This window comes from Anolis carolinensis, chromosome 2, assembly GCF_035594765.1.
Source record: "Anolis carolinensis isolate JA03-04 chromosome 2, rAnoCar3.1.pri, whole genome shotgun sequence".
NCBI lineage: Eukaryota > Metazoa > Chordata > Lepidosauria > Squamata > Dactyloidae > Anolis > Anolis carolinensis.
Genome location: NC_085842.1, coordinates 232,785,844 through 232,805,497, shown reverse-complemented (window position 1 = coordinate 232,805,497; position 19,654 = coordinate 232,785,844). Strand labels below are relative to the sequence as shown.

Here is a 19,654-nt window from a genome sequence, read left to right as displayed (position 1 = left end):
TAATGATCTAGGGGATTATCCTCTTGACATAATTGTCCTTACATGCTCGAGCTAAGAGGTGGGTTTTTTTTTTAGAATCTCAAGACAGCACAGCTAGTGCCCATGTCCAATAAAGTAATCTTTTCCAAGCTATGTGTGAAAAAAAACCTATAAAATATGAACCTGCAGCAGGGGCACAAATATCTTACACTCTTCAGCAGATCAGGAAGACTTGTGTATATGCACGAGAATGTATCAGTGGTTCACTTGTGCAATGAATTTGAACCAAAATTCAAATTATTATTGGAATTTATATCACATTTATTTATTTATTTATTTATTTTTCAAACTTATATGCCGCCACTCCCCTAGGGCTCGGAGCGGCTTACAAGAACCGGCTAAAATCAACAATTTAAAAAACATTTTAAAAACATCTTTTAAAAAAAATCTTTAAAACATCCTAAAAGCACCTTTTAAAACATCAGCAACAGAACTCAAAAGCCTGCCGAAACAGGTGTGTCTTACATGCCCTGCGGAAGGCCAACAAGTCCCACAAGGCACGAACTTCACGTGGCAAGGTGTTCCACAGAGATGGCGCCGCTACTGAAAAGGCTCTGCGTCTAGTTGCAGTTAGACGCAAGGTCTTAAAACTGGGGACTTCCAGCAGGTCTTGGTCCTCAGAACGGAGGGATCTCTGGGGTTTGTAGGGGGTGAGGCGGTCCCTCAGGTACATCGGCCCTGGACCATGTAAGGCCTTGAAGGTAAGCACCATCACTTTGAAAGTGATCCGGTGCTCAATTGGTAACCAGTGCAGCTGCCGTAAGATTGGTGTTATGTGGCATCTTATCGGGACTCCCGCAAGGAGCCGGGCAGCTGCATTTTGCACCAATTTGGGCTTCCGGATCACCGACACAGGAAGGCCAATGTAAAGGGCATTACAGTAATCCAGTCTCGAGATGACTGTAGCCTGGATCACTGTAGCCAGGTTGTCCCTAGATAGATAGGGGGCTAGCCGTCTAGCCTGCCGAAGATGAAAAAAGGCAGTTTTGGTAACGGCGGAGACCTGGGCCTGCATCGTCAATGAAGGGTCCAAGAGGACTCCCAGACTCTTTACTAGTGAAGACGGGCGTAGCACTTCGCCATCCAGGGTTGGCAACTGGATATCCCCACTGCCCGGTCGGCCCAGCCATAGGATCTCCGTCTTTGCTGGATTCACCCTCAACCTACTGGAACGCAACCATCCAATAATGGCCTCGAGGCACTGGTGAAAACTGTCAGGTACAGACTCCGGTTGGCCTTCCATCTTATTGCACAAGCTGAGTGTCGTCAGCATATTGATAACACTCAAGCCCGAAATCTCGGACCAGCTGAGCAAGTGGTTGCATATAGATGTTAAACAACAGAGGGGAGAGAATGGCCCCCTGAGGAACCCCACAATGTAGAGGGGACCTCTCAGAGACCAGGCCCCCCCTCTCCACTCGCTGTCCACGGTTGTGAAGAAAGGAGGCCAGCCAATTTAAAGCTGTCCCCCTAACTCCAGCAATGGCAAGGCGGTGGGTCAGAAGATTGTGATCGACTGTGTCAAATGCTGCTGTGAGATCCAATAACACAAGCAACACCGACCCGCCCCGGTCAAGCTGGCATTGGAGATGATCTGTGATGGAAACCAATACAGTCTCTGTCCCATGCCCCGCGCGGAAGCCAGACTGGAAAGGATCCAGTCCGGCTGTGTCGTCTAGGAACTGCTGCAGCTGCACCGCTACTGCCCCCTCAATCACCTTGCCCAGAAATGAAAGATTCGAAACTGGGCGGTAGCTGGAGGGAACCAAACGATCTAAATCTGCCTCTTTTAATCCCTCTGGAAAGACTCCTTGCTCAAGGGAGCTGTTTATTATCTTCAGCAGCGGGTCACATAATCCCTCCAAGCAGGATTTTACTAACCAAGAGGGACACGGGTCGAGGAAGCAAGTGGTCGGTCTAGCTGCAGCTATGAGCCTATCGAGGGCCTCTGCGTCCAGTGGGATGAACTGGTCGAGGGTGGGCCCAGCAAGTGGCCACGGAGTCTCAAGTTCTCTCATTGTATCAGTTGTGGCGGGGAGGTCCCGGTGTAGTAGTGAGATCTTGTCAGCAAAATAGCTATGAAAAGCCTCAGCTGAAGGGGCCTGATCATCACTTTTTGGGTTGGTAGGAACCGTCGTTAGAGATCTAATTATTTTGAACAATTTTGCCGAGCGTGAGCTGGCGGACTCTATCAAAGAGGCATAGTATACTCTCTTTGCTTCGATGGTAGCATGCTCATAGGACTCCATAAATGCCCTGTAAGCTGATCTCGAAGCTCTGTCATGAAGTTCTCGCCACACGCCCTCTAGCCGTCTCTTTTCCCGCTTCATCGATCGAAGTTCCTCGGTGAACCAAGGAGACCGATTTCGGCGGGGTTGGAGAGGGCGTCTAGGGGCAATCTCGTCGAGTGCATTGGACAGCCTGATGTTCCACATGTCCACCTGCACATCGATTGAGTCGCGGACAGGCTCCAGATCCTTCAGAGCATTCTGACATTGTAGGTTGGTTGTCCAGTTATTGTGTACATGCTAGACTTTGGAATTCACAGTATACTAAAACAACTGCACTGTGCTCTCTCATACTTCTATACAAAGTAGCTCACAAAGGGTCTTTCACTTCCTACATAGAATCATACGGTTGGAAGGAACCATAAGGGGTGCCTATCTCCTGCTATGCAGTCATATATGACTAAACACTACTTCCCAAGTGATAACCATCAACTTCAGTTCAAGGACGGAGAAGGAGAGTCCACCATTTTATTGCACAGTGAATCAACTCTTTCCACCAAGGACAGTCTTTATAATAATTTGAATCTCATTGCTTGTAATTTGAACACAGTGGTTCAGGTCCTACCCGTACAGATTGCTCTATCTTCCACAGAACAATTCTTCAGATATTCTGTGGAATCATTTCTCAATCTTCTCTTCTCCAAGACATGCATTCCCAGGTCTTTAAGAAAGTCTTCACAAGACTTAGTTTCTAGACCTTTACTTTGAATCTATCTTAGTTGTTTGAAACTACTGTAGGATAGACTCACTCAGTGCCACAGCTCTGAGTTGGCAAGATCTGAAAAAGGCTGTTGATGATAGGACGACTTGAGAGGTCACTCATTCATGTAGTCACTAAAGTCAAAGTCCACCTGATTGCAATTAAGAACAACAAACTGTGCCTTCAAATTCATGAACAGAGATGGGCGAAATGTAGCCCTCAGCTTGCATGTGGTCTATAGAGCTCTTGCTCTCTTTAAACTTATCTTAATCCATTTAGTCTATCTATTTTGTTCTTTTTAAAAAAAAAAAAAGATGAATTGCTGATCCTGGAAGTCTCCAGGATTAGCAATTCAATTGTTTGCAGTTCACCTGTATTATTTAACTTTTCATCTGTTTGCAGGTCACCTGTATTTCTTAACAGTAAAACCTACCTATTTTTTCAAAACTAAAGTGTTTTTCTTTTCTTTTTCTGGACATTTTTGGCAATCTGCGTGATTCCCGAAGGCTGTAATTTGGCTGCCAACCCACTGTTTTGCCTATTCCTGTCTCAAAAGATGGTTTGTTAGCTCATAAGTGAACTGCAGGCGAAAAAATGTCCTGACAAGTGGATGAGGAATTCATAAGACAAATCTGAAAGGGACATAACAATTAAGAAGGCAAAGGAAAAAAAAAAGAAATATGCAAAAAAAACCCCCCAACAACATCCAATTCTATGTTTCAAGAAAAAGATAGCTGCGGCCAAATGAAATAAGTATAACAAATAAAGAACAGAAGGGGTGGGGGGTAGGGGAATGAAAAGATTATACACTTTGGAGTATGATCATTCTGAAGGGATAGGCTATGCCCCATGACACAGAATTAAAATCTGTACTTAGGAGCAGGATGTATTGAATGGCCAAAGTCATTTCTTAATCAGATTTTGAAGGTCAGACGGACAGAAATGACACAAATAGAAATATGCCGAACATGACAGAGCAGAAAACACTACAACCAAATGAATGAAATCTGCTGGTATGGCTCATGGCCTGAAGGGTATATTATCAATGCTATTAATTTAAAGCTGAAGAGATTATGCTCAATGAGAGCATCACTAAATTTCATATAAAATGCCACGGCTGTGAATCATCTCCCTTAACTTATGTTGAGATGACAGCCAGACTCGGCCTGCTGGGAAGAAGAAGAGTTTCAGGGTCCAGCAGATGCATCCATTGGAATAAAGAGATTGGGTGGTGACTTTTGCCAACTCCTTCTCCTCCTTCAAAGGGATACTGTAGGCAAAGGTATATATTCCACCATTAGTTTGTCTAGTGTATATCCATTCAATTAATGGACACTTGATATATATGTTCCATTGATCCAGTAGGGTTCCCTCTACATGAGATTATTAATAAGATTCAGGCCCAAAACTGTTAGCCTTCTTTCAACAATAGGCTTACTGTAGTTGGGATTACCAATTATATTCAGTCCTCCAATTCAATGGTGTGGAGAAAATAGCATTTTTGCATTTTGAGTGTAAGCAAAATGTATATCCTGAGTTGCACTTATAATTTATTTGTTATATCAATTTATCTTGGATTTCCTTTAGCAGAAAATCATCCTATATGATTAATACATATAAATCACCATCACTAAATAATATTCAGATTACTGTTACTGTCAAGAACCTCTTGTTGCCATGTTCCATTGCAATATACCAGATGTGGAAATGCTACTGTGTAAACTATTTTAGTCCCAAGTGGGAAAGTCATTTTCTTCTTCTCAACCTCAACAGCAACTCCATAAGTTGGATCTTGTATCATTCAGCATTCATGACATTCAACATTAGGCACCAAATTTGACTTTCATGAGAATTCACTATCAATCTTTCATAAACTGACAGTTTTATTAACTGTATAATGCAAGATATCAGCTTTTTCTGAATCCCCATTCCTAAGCACTTGGGGGGGAAAAAATCAAATCAGAGGATCAGCTAACAATGGCATACTTTAAATCATTATGAAATATAAATTGGCAAGATAATGTCTTCCACAGAACCAATTTTGTCCCTCTAAAATTACTCTACCTGCATATTGATTTAGGTAAAAATACCGGGGAAAAATGTTAGGATACTTATTTTCCCCCTTAATTCCAAAGTTGTGTCAATTGACAATATCACATTTTTGTCTAAACCAGGAATGAGAAACTTCTAAGGCTGGGGATTTGCCTCAACAGCACAAAAAATCCTATTCCTGAAGCTGATTCTCAGTCTTAGGGGGGGAAAAAACAAAAGGTTCCACATAGTAACCTTCATTCAAGTAGGTGGGACACTGGTGCCCCAGCAAAATAGCTTTCAATATAGGGGTGCCTGGAAATGATGTCTATACCATTATCTTCATTATGGAGTGATTTCAGAGAAGGAATTGAGGCAGGACCCTGAGAATGCTTTCCAACTGCATGTTTCAATTAGTCCCTCATGCAGAAGAGTACTACAGTTGTCATTTCCTAGTACAGGCAGTCTCTGAGTTACAGACTTACAAATGACTCATAATTAAGAACGAGGCAGAGACAACGGGAAGTGAGAGAAATCTATCCTTCGAAAGGGAAATTCACTCCTGGAAGAGTTATCATGGGAAAAAGGTGTCTCCACTGACGCGTTATCACCAATCCTTGTTTCCAGAACAAGCCAAAGTTTTCAAAATCCAATTGTCACAGGGACAGAGGTGAGGTGAGATCTTCTAAACAGGGCACAGATGACAAAAGAAACATTACAGGGATGTTAATCCTTCTCTATGCTAAAATAATTGGCAGGGGTCACATTTTTAAATCTATTTGTTCCAATTTACAAACAAATTCAACTTAAGAATAAACCTACAGAACCTATATTGTCTGTAACCTGGGGAGTGCCTGTATTTTGTTCCATAATGCACTGGAAACCTTTTGGTTGGGTGCTGCCTGCCTTAACAGATAGGTGGAGGTTTTTAATGGCAGAAGTTACCAAAAATGATGCCACTCCATTGTTATATGCTGGATATTGGTTATTATGTTTAGCTCCCAAGTACTTTCCTTTTAACATACCTAAAATACCAAGCAAGGAGGGTTCAACCTAGTCTACTGAGAATGCAGTCTCCATGTAGTACGTCTCAAAATGCATGAAAGGACCTTTCTTCTTTTGCAAATGCAAAGCAGCATAAGAAGGAACAGCAGAACAAGAATCTGCCCTGATTATGCCAAGCTGCTCCCAGTCTTTTCACTCAAGGAACAAGAGTGTATTTGCAGTATGTATCCAACTCTGAGTTTGAGGCGGGGTGTCATCACTTGTCCCCAACAAGGAAAATGTCTTACGTATTTAGAAAAACTGAAGAAACCATGCCTGAAAATAACTTTTCTTTTTGAAAAATATTTTATAAAGCTTGACTGTTTTGTGATTTGAGAAAAAAATGTATTCTGCCCTTGGATGTAAATAGAGTGGGCCAACACATTTGGTGGGATCTATTATACATTTTAATAGCATTTATACTTTGTCATTGTTACTGTTGAGATTAATAGTTAAAGTCAGGGAAATCATCAATTTTTACAAACAGAGGAAAAATGTATTTCTTTCTTTCTTTGATTTAAAGTCAATAAATGTATCTTAGTGGAAGAAAGGGATAAAAAAGGTTGGAGGAGTTGTGCCTATTATTTTATATCATGTTTTAAACAGAGATTTACAGGATAGTGCTCAAAATTAAGCGAGGGCAATTTCTTTTTCCAGGCCCAACTTTCTTCCAACAGTAAAGGTAAGAATGAAACCCTATAAATATTTTCTCAATTTTATTTCACAGTTTAAGCTCTACCTGGAAATTCTGCTAAACTGTTTGAAAATGTATAATACCACAGACCTCTTTATTATTCTACAGTAGATAAAGTGTGCATTTATCACTGCATAAACTAGCACCATCTCTGCCATTAGAATGCCATTTATTTCCATTTCATATTCGATAAGATAAAAATGCAATTTTCTGTTATTTTGGACTTACAAACCTATGCCTTCAAAATCCCCAATGAAAGAAGTAATCAAGGTATGGTAATCCCCCACACTTGCCATTTAATCATGATGGGCATTTAAATGACCTCCAAAGCAACCATTTTAGCTGGCGGGAATTCATTTTCATCTATTTATCTTACTATTTTCAATCCCCTGTAGCCGCTATCATTTTAATACGTTTTCATTTTAAAAACCCACTTTGGTATGCATACAGAGGTAGTACACCTTAAAAGAATTCTAACAAAAATGTTGACACCGAAGCAGAACAAATGGTGCAAAGACAAGAACAGATATATGTCAGATTCTCCTTTGTGTACTTGATAAGAGCTGAGGTGGAAAGGTTTTAGGTTTCCTTCGGAAGAAGGGGTGAATTTGCAGATACTTGAGGGAATATTTAGCTGCATTGGCAACTTTTCTTCCTGCAGGTGTATCTTTTTCTCAAATGAGGTCTACTGTATCTTTATACAGAAGGAACTGTGTTTAGAAAGCAACATGGTGAAATAACCGTGCCTGCGGAAAGAGAAGTTGCAGGGGCTGGCTACCCTTGAGAATTTGTATTCCATATACAAAAATTATTTGTCAAGATTATTGGGTTATTCCCTTTTACTATAAATTAGTTGTATAGTATGTTATGGTCTGTTTTGGGGCTCAAGTCAATAACAGGGTCATAAAGTTGGAAGAGACCACAAGGACCATCCAGACCACCCCCATTCTGCCATGCAGGTATGCTCAATCAAAATACTCCCGATACATGGCCTTCCAGCCTCTTGTCTAAAAACCTTCAACAAAGGAGACATCATCCTCTAAGGCAGTGTATTCATTATTTAGCTGTCAAGCAGCTCTTACTGTCGGGAACTTCTTTCTAATATTCAGGTGGAATCTCTTTGTTTTAATCCATTGCTCAATGTCCAAGTCTCTGGAGCAACAGAAAGCTAGCTCCATTGTCAATTCAACATCCTTTCAAATAGTTTTAATATGGCTATCATGCCTCCTCTTAACTTTTCCTTTCCAGGCTAAACACACTCTCTAAGCTGCTCCTCATAATTCAGAGCATCCAGACTTTGTACCATGTTGGGCATCTACCACCTTGTTAATATTCCTCTTGAATAGTGGCGGAAAGAACTGTTGAATAAAGTAGAATTAAGTGTTGCTGATGTCAGAATGGGACACTTGCAACAGCCAGGAGGTTGGATAAAACAGGCAACAGTAACACAGGTGTAGTTCATCCCTTTCCCTTACAATGATGGGTGAAGGAAAAGGGTGATGGCGCCAGTGTCCTGTCTGGACAGTGGATCATTTCAAATCAGAGACAATCTCCCTGACGTGACTACCCCAAAGCTGTGGGATACGCCGAAGTTTCTAGCAAGTGCCAGCATTTCTACCAACTTTCTCCAAAGTGGGACAAACTTGGCTGAATCCCTAAAAACCTGTTGCACCCCTAGGCTGCAGAGACACCTTAAAACCACATTGGAGCCCCAGGCTATAAGCAATGCAAGCTGGTTATTGAAGATAATTTGTAAGAATTAGCAAATCAAAGTTTCAAAATCAATAAAATAAGGTTTTAGTCCACAAGGTACGAGACACTTGAGAATTTTGAAGCAAGGGTCCATAGAAATCCAAACACAAGAATAAATTTCAACCAAGATAATCAAAATTAGTCCAAGGAACAAGATCATGAACTGGAACAAAGAACAGGATCTTGAACTGAAACAAGAGACTCAAAATGCAAGGCTTTCAGGAACATGACTTGATAATCCAAAATATCCAGGAACAAGAACAAAAACTGGAACAAAACTCAAGATGCAAGGCTTACAGGAACTTGGCATGAAAGTCCATAGGAAACATGAAACAAGAGTCCATGAAGCAGCATCAAACCTCTCAATGAGCAAAGTTATGACCTCTCAGAAGCAGTTCCTCTTAAAGATAAAACCAAGGCCTCTTTCCATGGGAAGTTTGCTCAAAACCCTTTCTCATTAGTACCCATTTGCTTCTTCTCAAAACCTCCCTTTCTTGTCTCTGTTGACATATTGCTTTCTTTCTGTCAACCTCATTACTCTTATCAAGACTGGAATGCCCATCTGCCAAGGGATAACTCGACCTTGACTCTCCCAAGGAATGCGGTTCAAGCTGCCTGCTTGAAACCATTGTATGCCTGCTTCCAGAATCCTCAGGAACAGCAGCCTCATCTAACTCTGGCTGCAAGGGAATCCTAGACCCCAACCCAGATTTATCTGACAGGTCAGGTGCAGGTACTATCACAAGCTGAACAGGCCCAACCCCAGGCTCACTCGACAGTTCAGATGCAGGCTGGAATACAACAAAATCCATAATACTCACTAGAAGTCGGTGAACTTTGTGTGGACAGCCAGCAGTGGATTCAAAATGAGTCTGGGTTTTCTTATCCCACTTTACAATACCATATTGAACAAGTAGGTCTAGGGAAGTGGTGCTTTCTTTACTACAGAACTTAAATCTTTACCGCCATTTATCATTGCCTCGTTACATTGGCTAACAAGCAACATATGTTTCCAGTTATACATATATATATAGGATCAGAAAAAAACCACTGCTTAAATAGCTAAGCTAGCAAATGGAAGGCTAAAATCTATAGGATCCACTGATCCAAGTACTTTCAGAACCAAACATAAACATATAGTTTACGTTGGGAATTATGTAATAATGTTTAACCCAACTTCTTTCCTTCCTTCCCTCATATCTTTCTTCTTATTATTAATACTTTCTATATGCTTTTATTGTCTTTTTAAGAAAGATGGTTTTAAAAAGATGGTGGCATTTTCACAACCAACCTGAAGAAAAATCTCTCTGTGCTAGCAATGACTAATAACATTATTGAATATTCATGCTCACATTGATTTTCACAATTTTTCATCTAAACCCACAGAATTTGAGTAGTGTGTCTCTCTCTCAACCCTATGTAATTAACAAGAGTTACTCCAATAAGAAATTTGATCTACTCTAATGTCCGGTTGTTGCTTTACGACAGATATCTGGGTCTAAAAGCCAGATATGCTTTCAAACAGGAATTTTGTGCAAGCACAACTTTTTGACCATGTGCTTTGTTTCTCATCTGAGGTGGCAGAATATTGATCAGTCACTTATGATTTATTAAGAAAAATTAAAAAGCCAAAATTCCCATTCTAGACTCAATATTACCGGCATTTTCAGCACCAACTGTGTATGGTTTCAGTAACTAAAGCACAACTTTAAAAACTGCAAAGTGTTCTAAAATTGTTTTTGATATAACAGCAATAAATGGGCTTATTTGGGCAAAGACATAGTGACAAAACATAGAACAAGGACACAGGTAAAGGTAGAGGATGACAGAATTGCACACTTGCCTCTTACACTGAGCAACGTTAACTTTCATTATTTGAAGTGAAACTAAATAAATGGGATGTTAGCTCAGATTGCTGTGGAGCTTTTGCACTTTAATAAAGGAATGTAAAAAGCTTTGAGGTGGAACCTGATTTTCTTACATTTCTAGTACAGAACAATTTTTGCAAATAATTTCAATCATTGTTATCAGGTGCATATAAAGACTTCAATTTTGTTGAGGAATGCAGTGTTTTTTAAAGGCGAGCCTTATTCCAAGAAGAAATATTTTATCTGTAGGAAAGCTCAGCTTTGCTCTCATAAGAACAGCCCTTCCCATACAAACACATTATACCTATTTCCATTTACCTATTTAAACTGAAAGGAGAGGAATAACTTCAGCAGGAGCTATAATATAACAGGAACTTTATAAACATTTGTGCGTGGGAAGGATTTGCAGGCACGCACGTCCTACTGAGATTTAACAGGAAACATGCACTTATGAAATGTGTCCACAGAGAACAGGGGAGAAGAAGTATTAGCTGCTGAAAATAATTTTAAACAGCATCCATACAGCGAGGAAACAAGATAGGAAACGGTTGTCTTTATAGTGATACCTTCAGCAAGTGGGTCAAGCGTGTGAATCATAAGTTGGAAAATGCTGTTCCTCATGAGGCTGTTGTGCAGAGATGCAGAGCTTCCACCCCGCTGGAGACGTGGCTTTGTCTAAAACAGCAGGAAGGGAAAAGAGAGATTTTGAAGGCCATTGAGGAAATGTATTTATTGCATTGCATTCCAAAGCAGCAACACCTCTCACACATAGCTACACCATAGGTTTCCTTCACATTTCAGGTCAAAGACTTTTGTTTAGAAGAGGATGGCATTTGTGTACTTGGTTCTATTCAATCCTTCTGCTTTTTCAATACCCATATCAAGCTGCAGTATTGAATTCATTTGTGCTAATGAAACAATATGCAATCTGTAACCTGGCACCCAATATTGTTATTGCTCCCAGTAAGAGAAGACTGTGGAGGTACTAAACCAACGCCCGGAAAAGTAACTTCTTGGTTTACTAGGGGATTCTGGGAGCTCTAGTTTAAAAATAATGTTCTCATGCTATAGTAATTTCTGTATTTGCTAGATGCGGAAATGATCTAGAAGAAAACCAGCAACCTGAATCCTAATATTAAAAAAAAAAGTGTGGAACTGTGAAACAGATGGTTCTTGGATATGACACATTTTTGTCTAACCTGTTTACACGCCTTCCAAAACAGTAGGTTTAGTTTGGCATACTGCTGGACCCATCTAGGCTTCAGAGGGTCATGCAGCTCAACTTTAGTTAATTCTCTAGCTGGTGAGGAATAACCTGGGAATGGTGAAACATACTCTAGTAACTTAATAGTTAAATTCCTGCAATGCCCATGTTAGTCTGGATATCACTATGCCCAGGGATCTTGGAGCACCATAGAGGGTAACTGAGAGAACCAAATTGGTACCATAAGCTTCCATAGACTAAGTTTACCTCTTATGATATGGAGCAGTGGTGGCACAATGGATTAAACCCTTGTGCCAGCTGGACTATTGACCTAAAGGTTGGGTTGCTGACCTGAAGGTTGCTGGTTCGAATTGGCGAGATAAGGTGAGCTCCCACCTGTCAGCTCTAGCTTGTGGGGGCATGAGAAAAGCCTCCCAGCAGGATGGTAAAACATCTGGGTGTCCCCTGAGCAATATCTTTGTAGACGGTCAATTCTCTCACACCAGAATCAACTTGCAGTATGTTCTCAATTCATTTCTGACATGATAAAAAACCTCTTAAGATTAAGTAAACTTAGTCTACGAAAATGTATGCCCCCAACTTTGTTGTTTCTGTTAGACTGTACAATGCTCCAAGATCCCTTCGTTTGCTGCAGTGTGTATTTTATAAACCTGTCCCTGAAGATGATCAAAAGCTTCAACTGGCATAGAATACTCCTGGTAGACCTTTGACTATTATGGTCAGCTTTATGCATATCATGCCAGTCAAAAGAAGTACATTTCCCCTTCCTCGTTTCTGGGTCTAATTCAAGATGTTGATACTGATGGCTATCACCCTAAACAACTCAGGAGTCAAATACAAGTGGAACTGTTCTTTCCAGACAGTCCTTGGAGGAATTTTACTAAACAACAAATGGGTGGCCTATTCAGCACTGACCCTCCTGTCCTCAGTTGTGAAGCATCCACTCAAAAGAATTACATCTGGCAATGTGCTACACAGATTTGTAATTATTTTGGCACATTGTAATTACAATTACATTGGCATAAGTACATTTTAGAAACAAGGTGCTTCTAGATATTTTAAATAACAAAACATATGTTGTTGCCTACCGTCAGTGTCTGCTCTTCCCCAATGTTTGTCTGCATGAAGAGAGAGAGAGAGAGAGAGAGAGAGAGAGAGAGAACAAAACAAAAAATTTGGTGAGGAAGCACAGAAAGATTTTGATAAACAAGAATTAAAAACAAAGGGTCAAGACAGCACAACAGACATGTCTGCATGCTCTCTCTACTTTAAGGTGCTATTGCAAAACTACAGAAATATGTCAATGCAAATCTTCTAGAAAGGAGCCCTGCCTGAATGTCATGAAGCTTTTGACTATATATGAGTCATTTATTTTAAAGAAAGTCTGTGTAAAATTAAAGATCTCAAAGTAGGCTGAAATAAGTGGCATGGTTTGAAATAATTATGGTATTTTGAAATTCTGAAAAATAAAGCTGAACTATCATGGATATTCAGGGCCTTGGGAAACTCCATTGAAATTGTTATAGTGCCAGAGCGGTGATTCCTAAACTCTGGTCCTCTAAGTGCTCTGGACTCCAGCTCCCAGAAGCTTTGGCCTCTTTGATCAATGATCAAAGATTCTGGGAACTGAAGTCCAAAACACCTAAAGGACCAGTTTGGGAATTTGTATTGGCACAATGTGTCAATACAATGGATGGGGATTCAGTTGAAATTTTCCTTCTTCACCCTCCACCTCCATGCTTCCAATTAGTTTTGGCTTTAGAGGTTAAATTGTTACAGGAAACTACACCTCCAAACCTTATTAAGAGCTTCCTAGTTTAGAAACAGTTGTGTATCTCACCTTCCTACTCATACTAATCCAGTAAAAGACATTACATTACAATCCCATAGCAGCAGGGGATATGTTCCTGAACTTACAGTGGAAACAGAAAACAATACTAGCAAATACTACAGAAATGAATTACTTCTGTCAGATGTTACCTTAACATCACCTTGGAAGACCTAGAAACTGTATGGTAACTTCTGGCAGAAGTAAACCACATAATGTCCTGAAGGGCCTAGAAAATTCTTGGGAGATTATATATTTTGTCAAATCTCGTAGGGGTACTGGTCCCATATGGTAACGGGAGTGGTACTGTACTTGTTCAATCTTGACTCTCCTTTCTACTGTGGTCCCAGCCAAGCCAACCTGAAATCAAATTAATTTCTTGAGTTACTTTATTTGACCATTTTATCTGATGTGGTCTAACTGTTGATGTAGAGCAATGGTTCTCTACCTGTGAGTCCCCAATGTTTTAGCCTTCAACTCCCAGAAATCCTAACAGCTGATAAACTGGCTGGGATTTCTGGGAGCTGTAGGCCAAAACACCTGGGGACCCACAAGGTGAAAACCACTGATTATTGCAAGGTTTGGGTTTGTTCCAAATTAACCAAGATAAAATATCAACAACTGGTATTTAAGTGTGGGGAACTGTTCTCTTGAAGCAGATGCAATGTAAATGACTTTTCCCTGCCAAACTAGAAAGAAAATAGATTGTGTACATCATACCATGTCACTGATAAATAGCTGTGAGGCTCATTGTCCACCATATATATCATTTAATTCTGATCCTGACATTGAATTCAGAGCCTGATTTATATCATAGGACCAACACAGCAAGAAATATAACATCTACAAAATGGTTGCCTAATTAATATGTTTCCTACTCTGGGTCATCAAACAGCATTATACTAAGCAACATAATTCACAGACAAATTAAATGACTTGACATTTTGTTAGAGAGGAAGATTAAATATTCAAAAATGTTCTTCCAGTAAGTGACTTTAATCCTTAGGGTTAAGGAGCTAAAAGAGGCATATGAGCATAAGCATGACTATGAAACAGTCCATTTCTTTTGTACAGAAAATAAAGAACAAATGCAAGCATGTTCCCATATGTGCTTCAAACAATACCGAAAACTTATGTTAGGAAAATGTATCTTTATTTTATGTACAAAAGAGAGGTCCATTTTCTTTCTTAGCAGTTTGTACAATTCATGTCCTTCAGATAAGTTTACTAGGATGAATACAACATTTGACTTCTGAGGCTTCCCAGGTCAAAATACAAACTGCCTATCCAGTGTTTTGCAAGGTTTCCAGGGCCATATAAATCAAAATCATTATCACAACCTGAAGAATATAAGCTGTATGCAAAAGAAAAATCTCTATTAGTGTAAGAGGAAAGGTTCATACATATACATCGATGTTTGCTGAGGTCTCCTGCATGTAATGTATATATTAATGCAGGGGTCCCCAAACTAAGACCTTTGTCTTAGTCATTTATCTAGCCCCAGTCCTCAGTTTTAGACTTAGGCTCGCCCTAAGTCTGAAATTACTTGAAGGCATACAACAACAACATCATCATCATCAACAACAACAACAATCCTAATTAACTTGACTATCTCATCAGCAAGAAGCAGGCCCACACTTCCCATTGAAATCCTGGTAGGTTTATGTTGGTTTAAAATGTTCTTATTTTTAAATATTGTATTGTTCTTTCATTGTGTTTTTTTTTTTTTTTGCTCTACAAATAAGACATGTGCAGTGTGCATAGGAATTTGTTCGTATTTTTTTTCCAAACTGTAGTCTGGCCCCCCAACACTCTGAGGGACCATGGACCGGCTCTCTGCTTTAAAAGTTTGAGGACCTCTGTACTACTGTATATGTTAACCTCAAGTATAAGTTGAGGGCAGGTTTTGGATTCCAAATTACAGATTTTTATATGACCCACGGATATGTTCAGGGTCATTTCACGAAGCGGGGAAAAGTACCAATATCGACGTGATTTCCCTGCTCAGACATTTTACACAGCCTGAATCAGAATCATAGAATTCAGGGACTGATGCTTTTTAAAGGTTTTCTCTCTTGCTTTTTGCCACTCAGAGAAGGAGATAAGAGAAGTACAGAACTCACATTAGATAAGTCAATCAAGGATTTTTTTTGGGGGGGGGGGTTGATTTTTGACTACAATTTCTAGATTTATATGTGAGTATATGGAATATATATGATATGCTTCAGCACAACAAGTGGTCTACCACAACCCATAGACATATACAGACACAACACTGTCAGACTTCTCAAAAAGTGCTGGTATGACCTGAATTGTGCAGCCATATGTCAATTAACAAATTCCTCAATCTTTTACAAAATCTATTTATGCCTGTTCAGTCTATCTTGCTTTTTCCTTCTTGTCTTTGATCTGGAAGACAAAGCAGCATTGGTGCAACAGGGCCATAGAAACACAGACTGTTGAGGTGTAGTGATATATCTGTAATAAACAAAGGGATAAAGCTTGGAGTAGGAAAAATGGGATTCCATCATAACTGATCATGACCTCACAAGCAGTGCTTTCCTATAACTGGCAAGATCAATAGTTGCTACCTCCAGAATCTCCTATTAAGCATTCGCAAACATCAAAATAGAGCAATGGGAAAAAGGTGTATTATGTCCTGATTAACGCAGAATTGCTTGATGCTTGAGGAGAAAGAAAAGACACCCCCCCCCCCCCCCAAATTTCTATTTGATAGATAAAAAGCTAACAGTAATTATATGAGACAAAGCTTCAGTCCCCAGTAGGAGTGTAACACGTTATCTGTAATGAGGAACTTGCTGCTTAGGCTTTGTGCAGCTTCATTCTGATTAACTGCCAAGCAAGTTACCATTATAATACATTCCCATGGCAATGCCAATGTGAGGGAAAGTTATCTTCCTGAATAAATGTCACAAGGGGATGGGATGAGTTAGTTCTGAAACACTAATAACTGCACTCGGATGTGATGGGAAAACAATATTTGCTTCTTTCTAGAAGTTAGAAACTTTACTTTTTGTCTATAACTCCCAAAATCTTTCAGCCAGTATGGTGAAAATGTAACTTTTCCAAGCTTTGTTTTTCTGCTTGCCTCCCTCCCTAACAGAATGGAAATGATGCAAAAGTATGGTATAAAGCTCATAGCATATTCATGCTGTGATTTATTTCACTAATCATCAATTATGCTTATAAAACATGATTCAAATATGATATACATATTCCAAGAAAAGCTTGAAAACAAGCTATGTATTCAGTCTCTCTCAAAACTGACATGATGAAGCCTGACTCAACGGTGGCTTTCGCTCTGCCATATGACAAACCAAGCCACCCAATACAATATGAAAATGCGGAGGTTTTTACTGATCCCATTGAAGCAGTTTCCAGACCCATGCAGGTGGAATTTTTAGGTGGAAGTATGGGGTGTTTTATTATGAAAGCAGAATATTAACTGCCTTAATTTATCATTAAGCCACTATGATGTAGTGATTGGAGTGCTGGATTAAGACTCTGGAGAACAGGGTTCAAATCCCTGTCTAGCCATAAAACCCATTAGTGACTATCAGTTTTGAACTTTCATAAAAGAGAGAGTGCCAGGATAGTGTTTTATGCACTGGGCTAAGGATCTCATCCCATTAGGAAATACTCTGTTTCCGAGGATGATTTCCAATGGGTCCCATCACATGACGTTTTTACATCCTGTCAAAAATTGGTTGAAATCTGTCTGCAAAACGTCACAGAAACAGAGTATTTCTATACGATATTGTAATTGTAGTATTTAAAAAGGTACACAGTTTTCCATTGCTAAAGTACAGTTTTTGCACGTGATCAGGAAATCAGTATACAATGGTATGACTTGTCATCAGGGAGGCATGTCTGGTAGATGCAATCTCATGACCCCAGAATTTTCATGATGGAAGCAGCCATCATTTCTGTTTGGGACATTGAAGAAGAAAAATCTCCAGGATTAAGGAAAATGGAAATTACCCCGTTACTCATCATTATAATTATTTTTTTAAAAATAACTGGAATCTGCATAATTTCTTCCTCTGTAACAATAAATTCCTCAGAACTCCATATTTTGCACCAAAAGGGAGCGACCAGACAAATGCATTTACTGTACAGATGGGACTATGTTTTCAAATCTCATGAGAGCTGTATTTTCGGGCTTGTAGCCTCCAAGCCTGAAAATACAGCTCTCATGAGATTTGAAAACATAGTCGCATCTGTGCAGTATATGCATTTGTCTGCAGATTTAGAAACATTTTTAAAATAATTCTTGAATTAAAAATATGCACAGGTGATTGGACTGATTCAACTGATTTATCAGGCCCCAAACATCCAGTACTAATGGATCACTGCATTAATACAAAATCATGGTTTGCGTTGCTGCACTAGGCCCTGTTACTTGTTAGCTTTTTGTGTAGACACCAAAGTCCCTCTTTCCTCAGCAAAGTTTGTTCATAGTGCTATTTTCTCTATTATGCAGGCAGTTAGGTACTTAGTAGTTTTTTTCTAAAATGCTCATGAGTAAATCAAGTTAAACATTTTGGTATAACTATTTATTGCGAATTGTGATCAGACTTTTACCTAAACTCTTACCTAAATTTGACAAAAATTAGCAAACTACATACACAAAGATCATTTACATGAAGAAAGGTTTGGTAACTCGGGCTAAAAGTTTCTAAAAGCAAATACATTATAAGCTCAAAAGGGCTTGTAAGAGTAACAATCCTTAAACCCTATTATAAACTATTAAGGGAACCAAATAAAGCACCTTGAATTTTGGGATGGGTCCAAAGGAGCTATTTAGCTTTGAATACTTGTCTCTTTGTACCAGCTGGGATGGCATTTCTCTAGTCACTCCAGACAATGCTGGTGCCTCATCAAAATACAACCCCCATGATTTCATAGCATTGCACCATGACAGTTAATGTGGTGTCAAGCTGCATTAATTCTACAATGTAGACACACCCACATTTTCCCCAAATTTTATTTCAATAGCACTTCTTTTTCTTTAAAACAAAACCCCTTAAAAACAAATGACATGACTTATACATTCCATTTTCATAAAGAATGCAACTAATGTCATGGCTCCTATGATCTCTGCTGATTTGCACATAGTACAATATGGTTTCCTATATACTGGCAGTCCCCGAGTTACAAACATCTGACATACAAATGACTCATAGTTACGAATGGGGGTGAGACAACAGGAAGGGAGAGAAATCTACCCCTCAGAAGGGAAAATCACCCCTGAAAGAGTTATCATGGGGAAAAGGTTTCTCCACTGAAACTTTCTAGTTTCCATAAAAAGCCATTTTTTTTCCAAAATCAAATGATTACAAAGACAGAAAATGAGATGAAATCTTCTGAACAGGGGAACAGGCAGCGAAACAAACACCACAGGGGTCTTAACCCTTCCCCATGCTATCTATCTATCTATCTATCTATCTATCTATCTATCTATCTATCTATCTATCTATCTAGAGAGTGAGTTGGAGGACTGCATGTAAAGTCCATAGTCAATAGTCCATATTGACTGCTTTTTCAGCAGTCCATTGGAATAGCTTGCTCCCAGTTTCTGATCCAGTGAATTTATATGCCTGCCATTTGGACATTCTTGTTGTACTTTTGAACTTTGGTGCTGGAGGAAAATCCTAAGAGTGCCTTGGACCGCAAGAAGATCCAACCAGTCCATCCTCCAGGAAATAATGCCTGACTGCTCACTGGAGGGAAGGATATTAGAGGCAAAGTTGAAGTATTTTGGCCACATCATGAGAAGACAAGAAAACTTGGAGAAGATCATGATGCTGGGGAAAATGGAAGGAAAAAGGAAGAGAGGCTGACCAAGGGCAAGATGGATGGACGGTATCCTTGAAGTGGCTGGCTCGACCTTGAAGGAACTGGGGGTGGCGACGGCTGACAGGTAGCTCTGGCGTGGACTGGTCCATGAGATCACGAAGAGTCGAAAACGACTGAACGAGTGAGATGACGACGTTGTGCCTTGAGAACAGGAATACAGATGCCACTTTCTAAGAACTGTTGCTGCCCAATTATTTCACTGATACAAAATAAATGCTGTAAGCCAATTTATCCTGGATTGAAATCAATGGAATTTCACAAATATTTTGGATTCAGTATGCACCTAAAAGTCACATTCAAGAAAA

At 39.6% G+C, this 19,654-nt stretch overlaps 1 protein-coding gene across 2 annotated transcripts in view; it reads right to left on the bottom strand.

Annotated features, from left to right (window-relative positions):
• slc24a2 (solute carrier family 24 member 2) overlaps nucleotides 1-19,654 on the bottom strand; it is a 124,441-nt gene that overhangs the window by 44,694 nt on the left and 60,093 nt on the right. For both annotated transcript variants that reach the window (XM_008103482.3, XM_008103483.3), the window contains exons 3-4: nucleotides 12,730-12,759; nucleotides 10,983-11,091 (exon numbers count right to left, since the gene is read on the bottom strand). In XM_008103482.3, coding sequence (XP_008101689.1) covers nucleotides 10,983-11,091; nucleotides 12,730-12,759 — 139 coding nt within the window. The remainder of the gene's footprint in view (nucleotides 1-10,982; nucleotides 11,092-12,729; nucleotides 12,760-19,654) is intronic.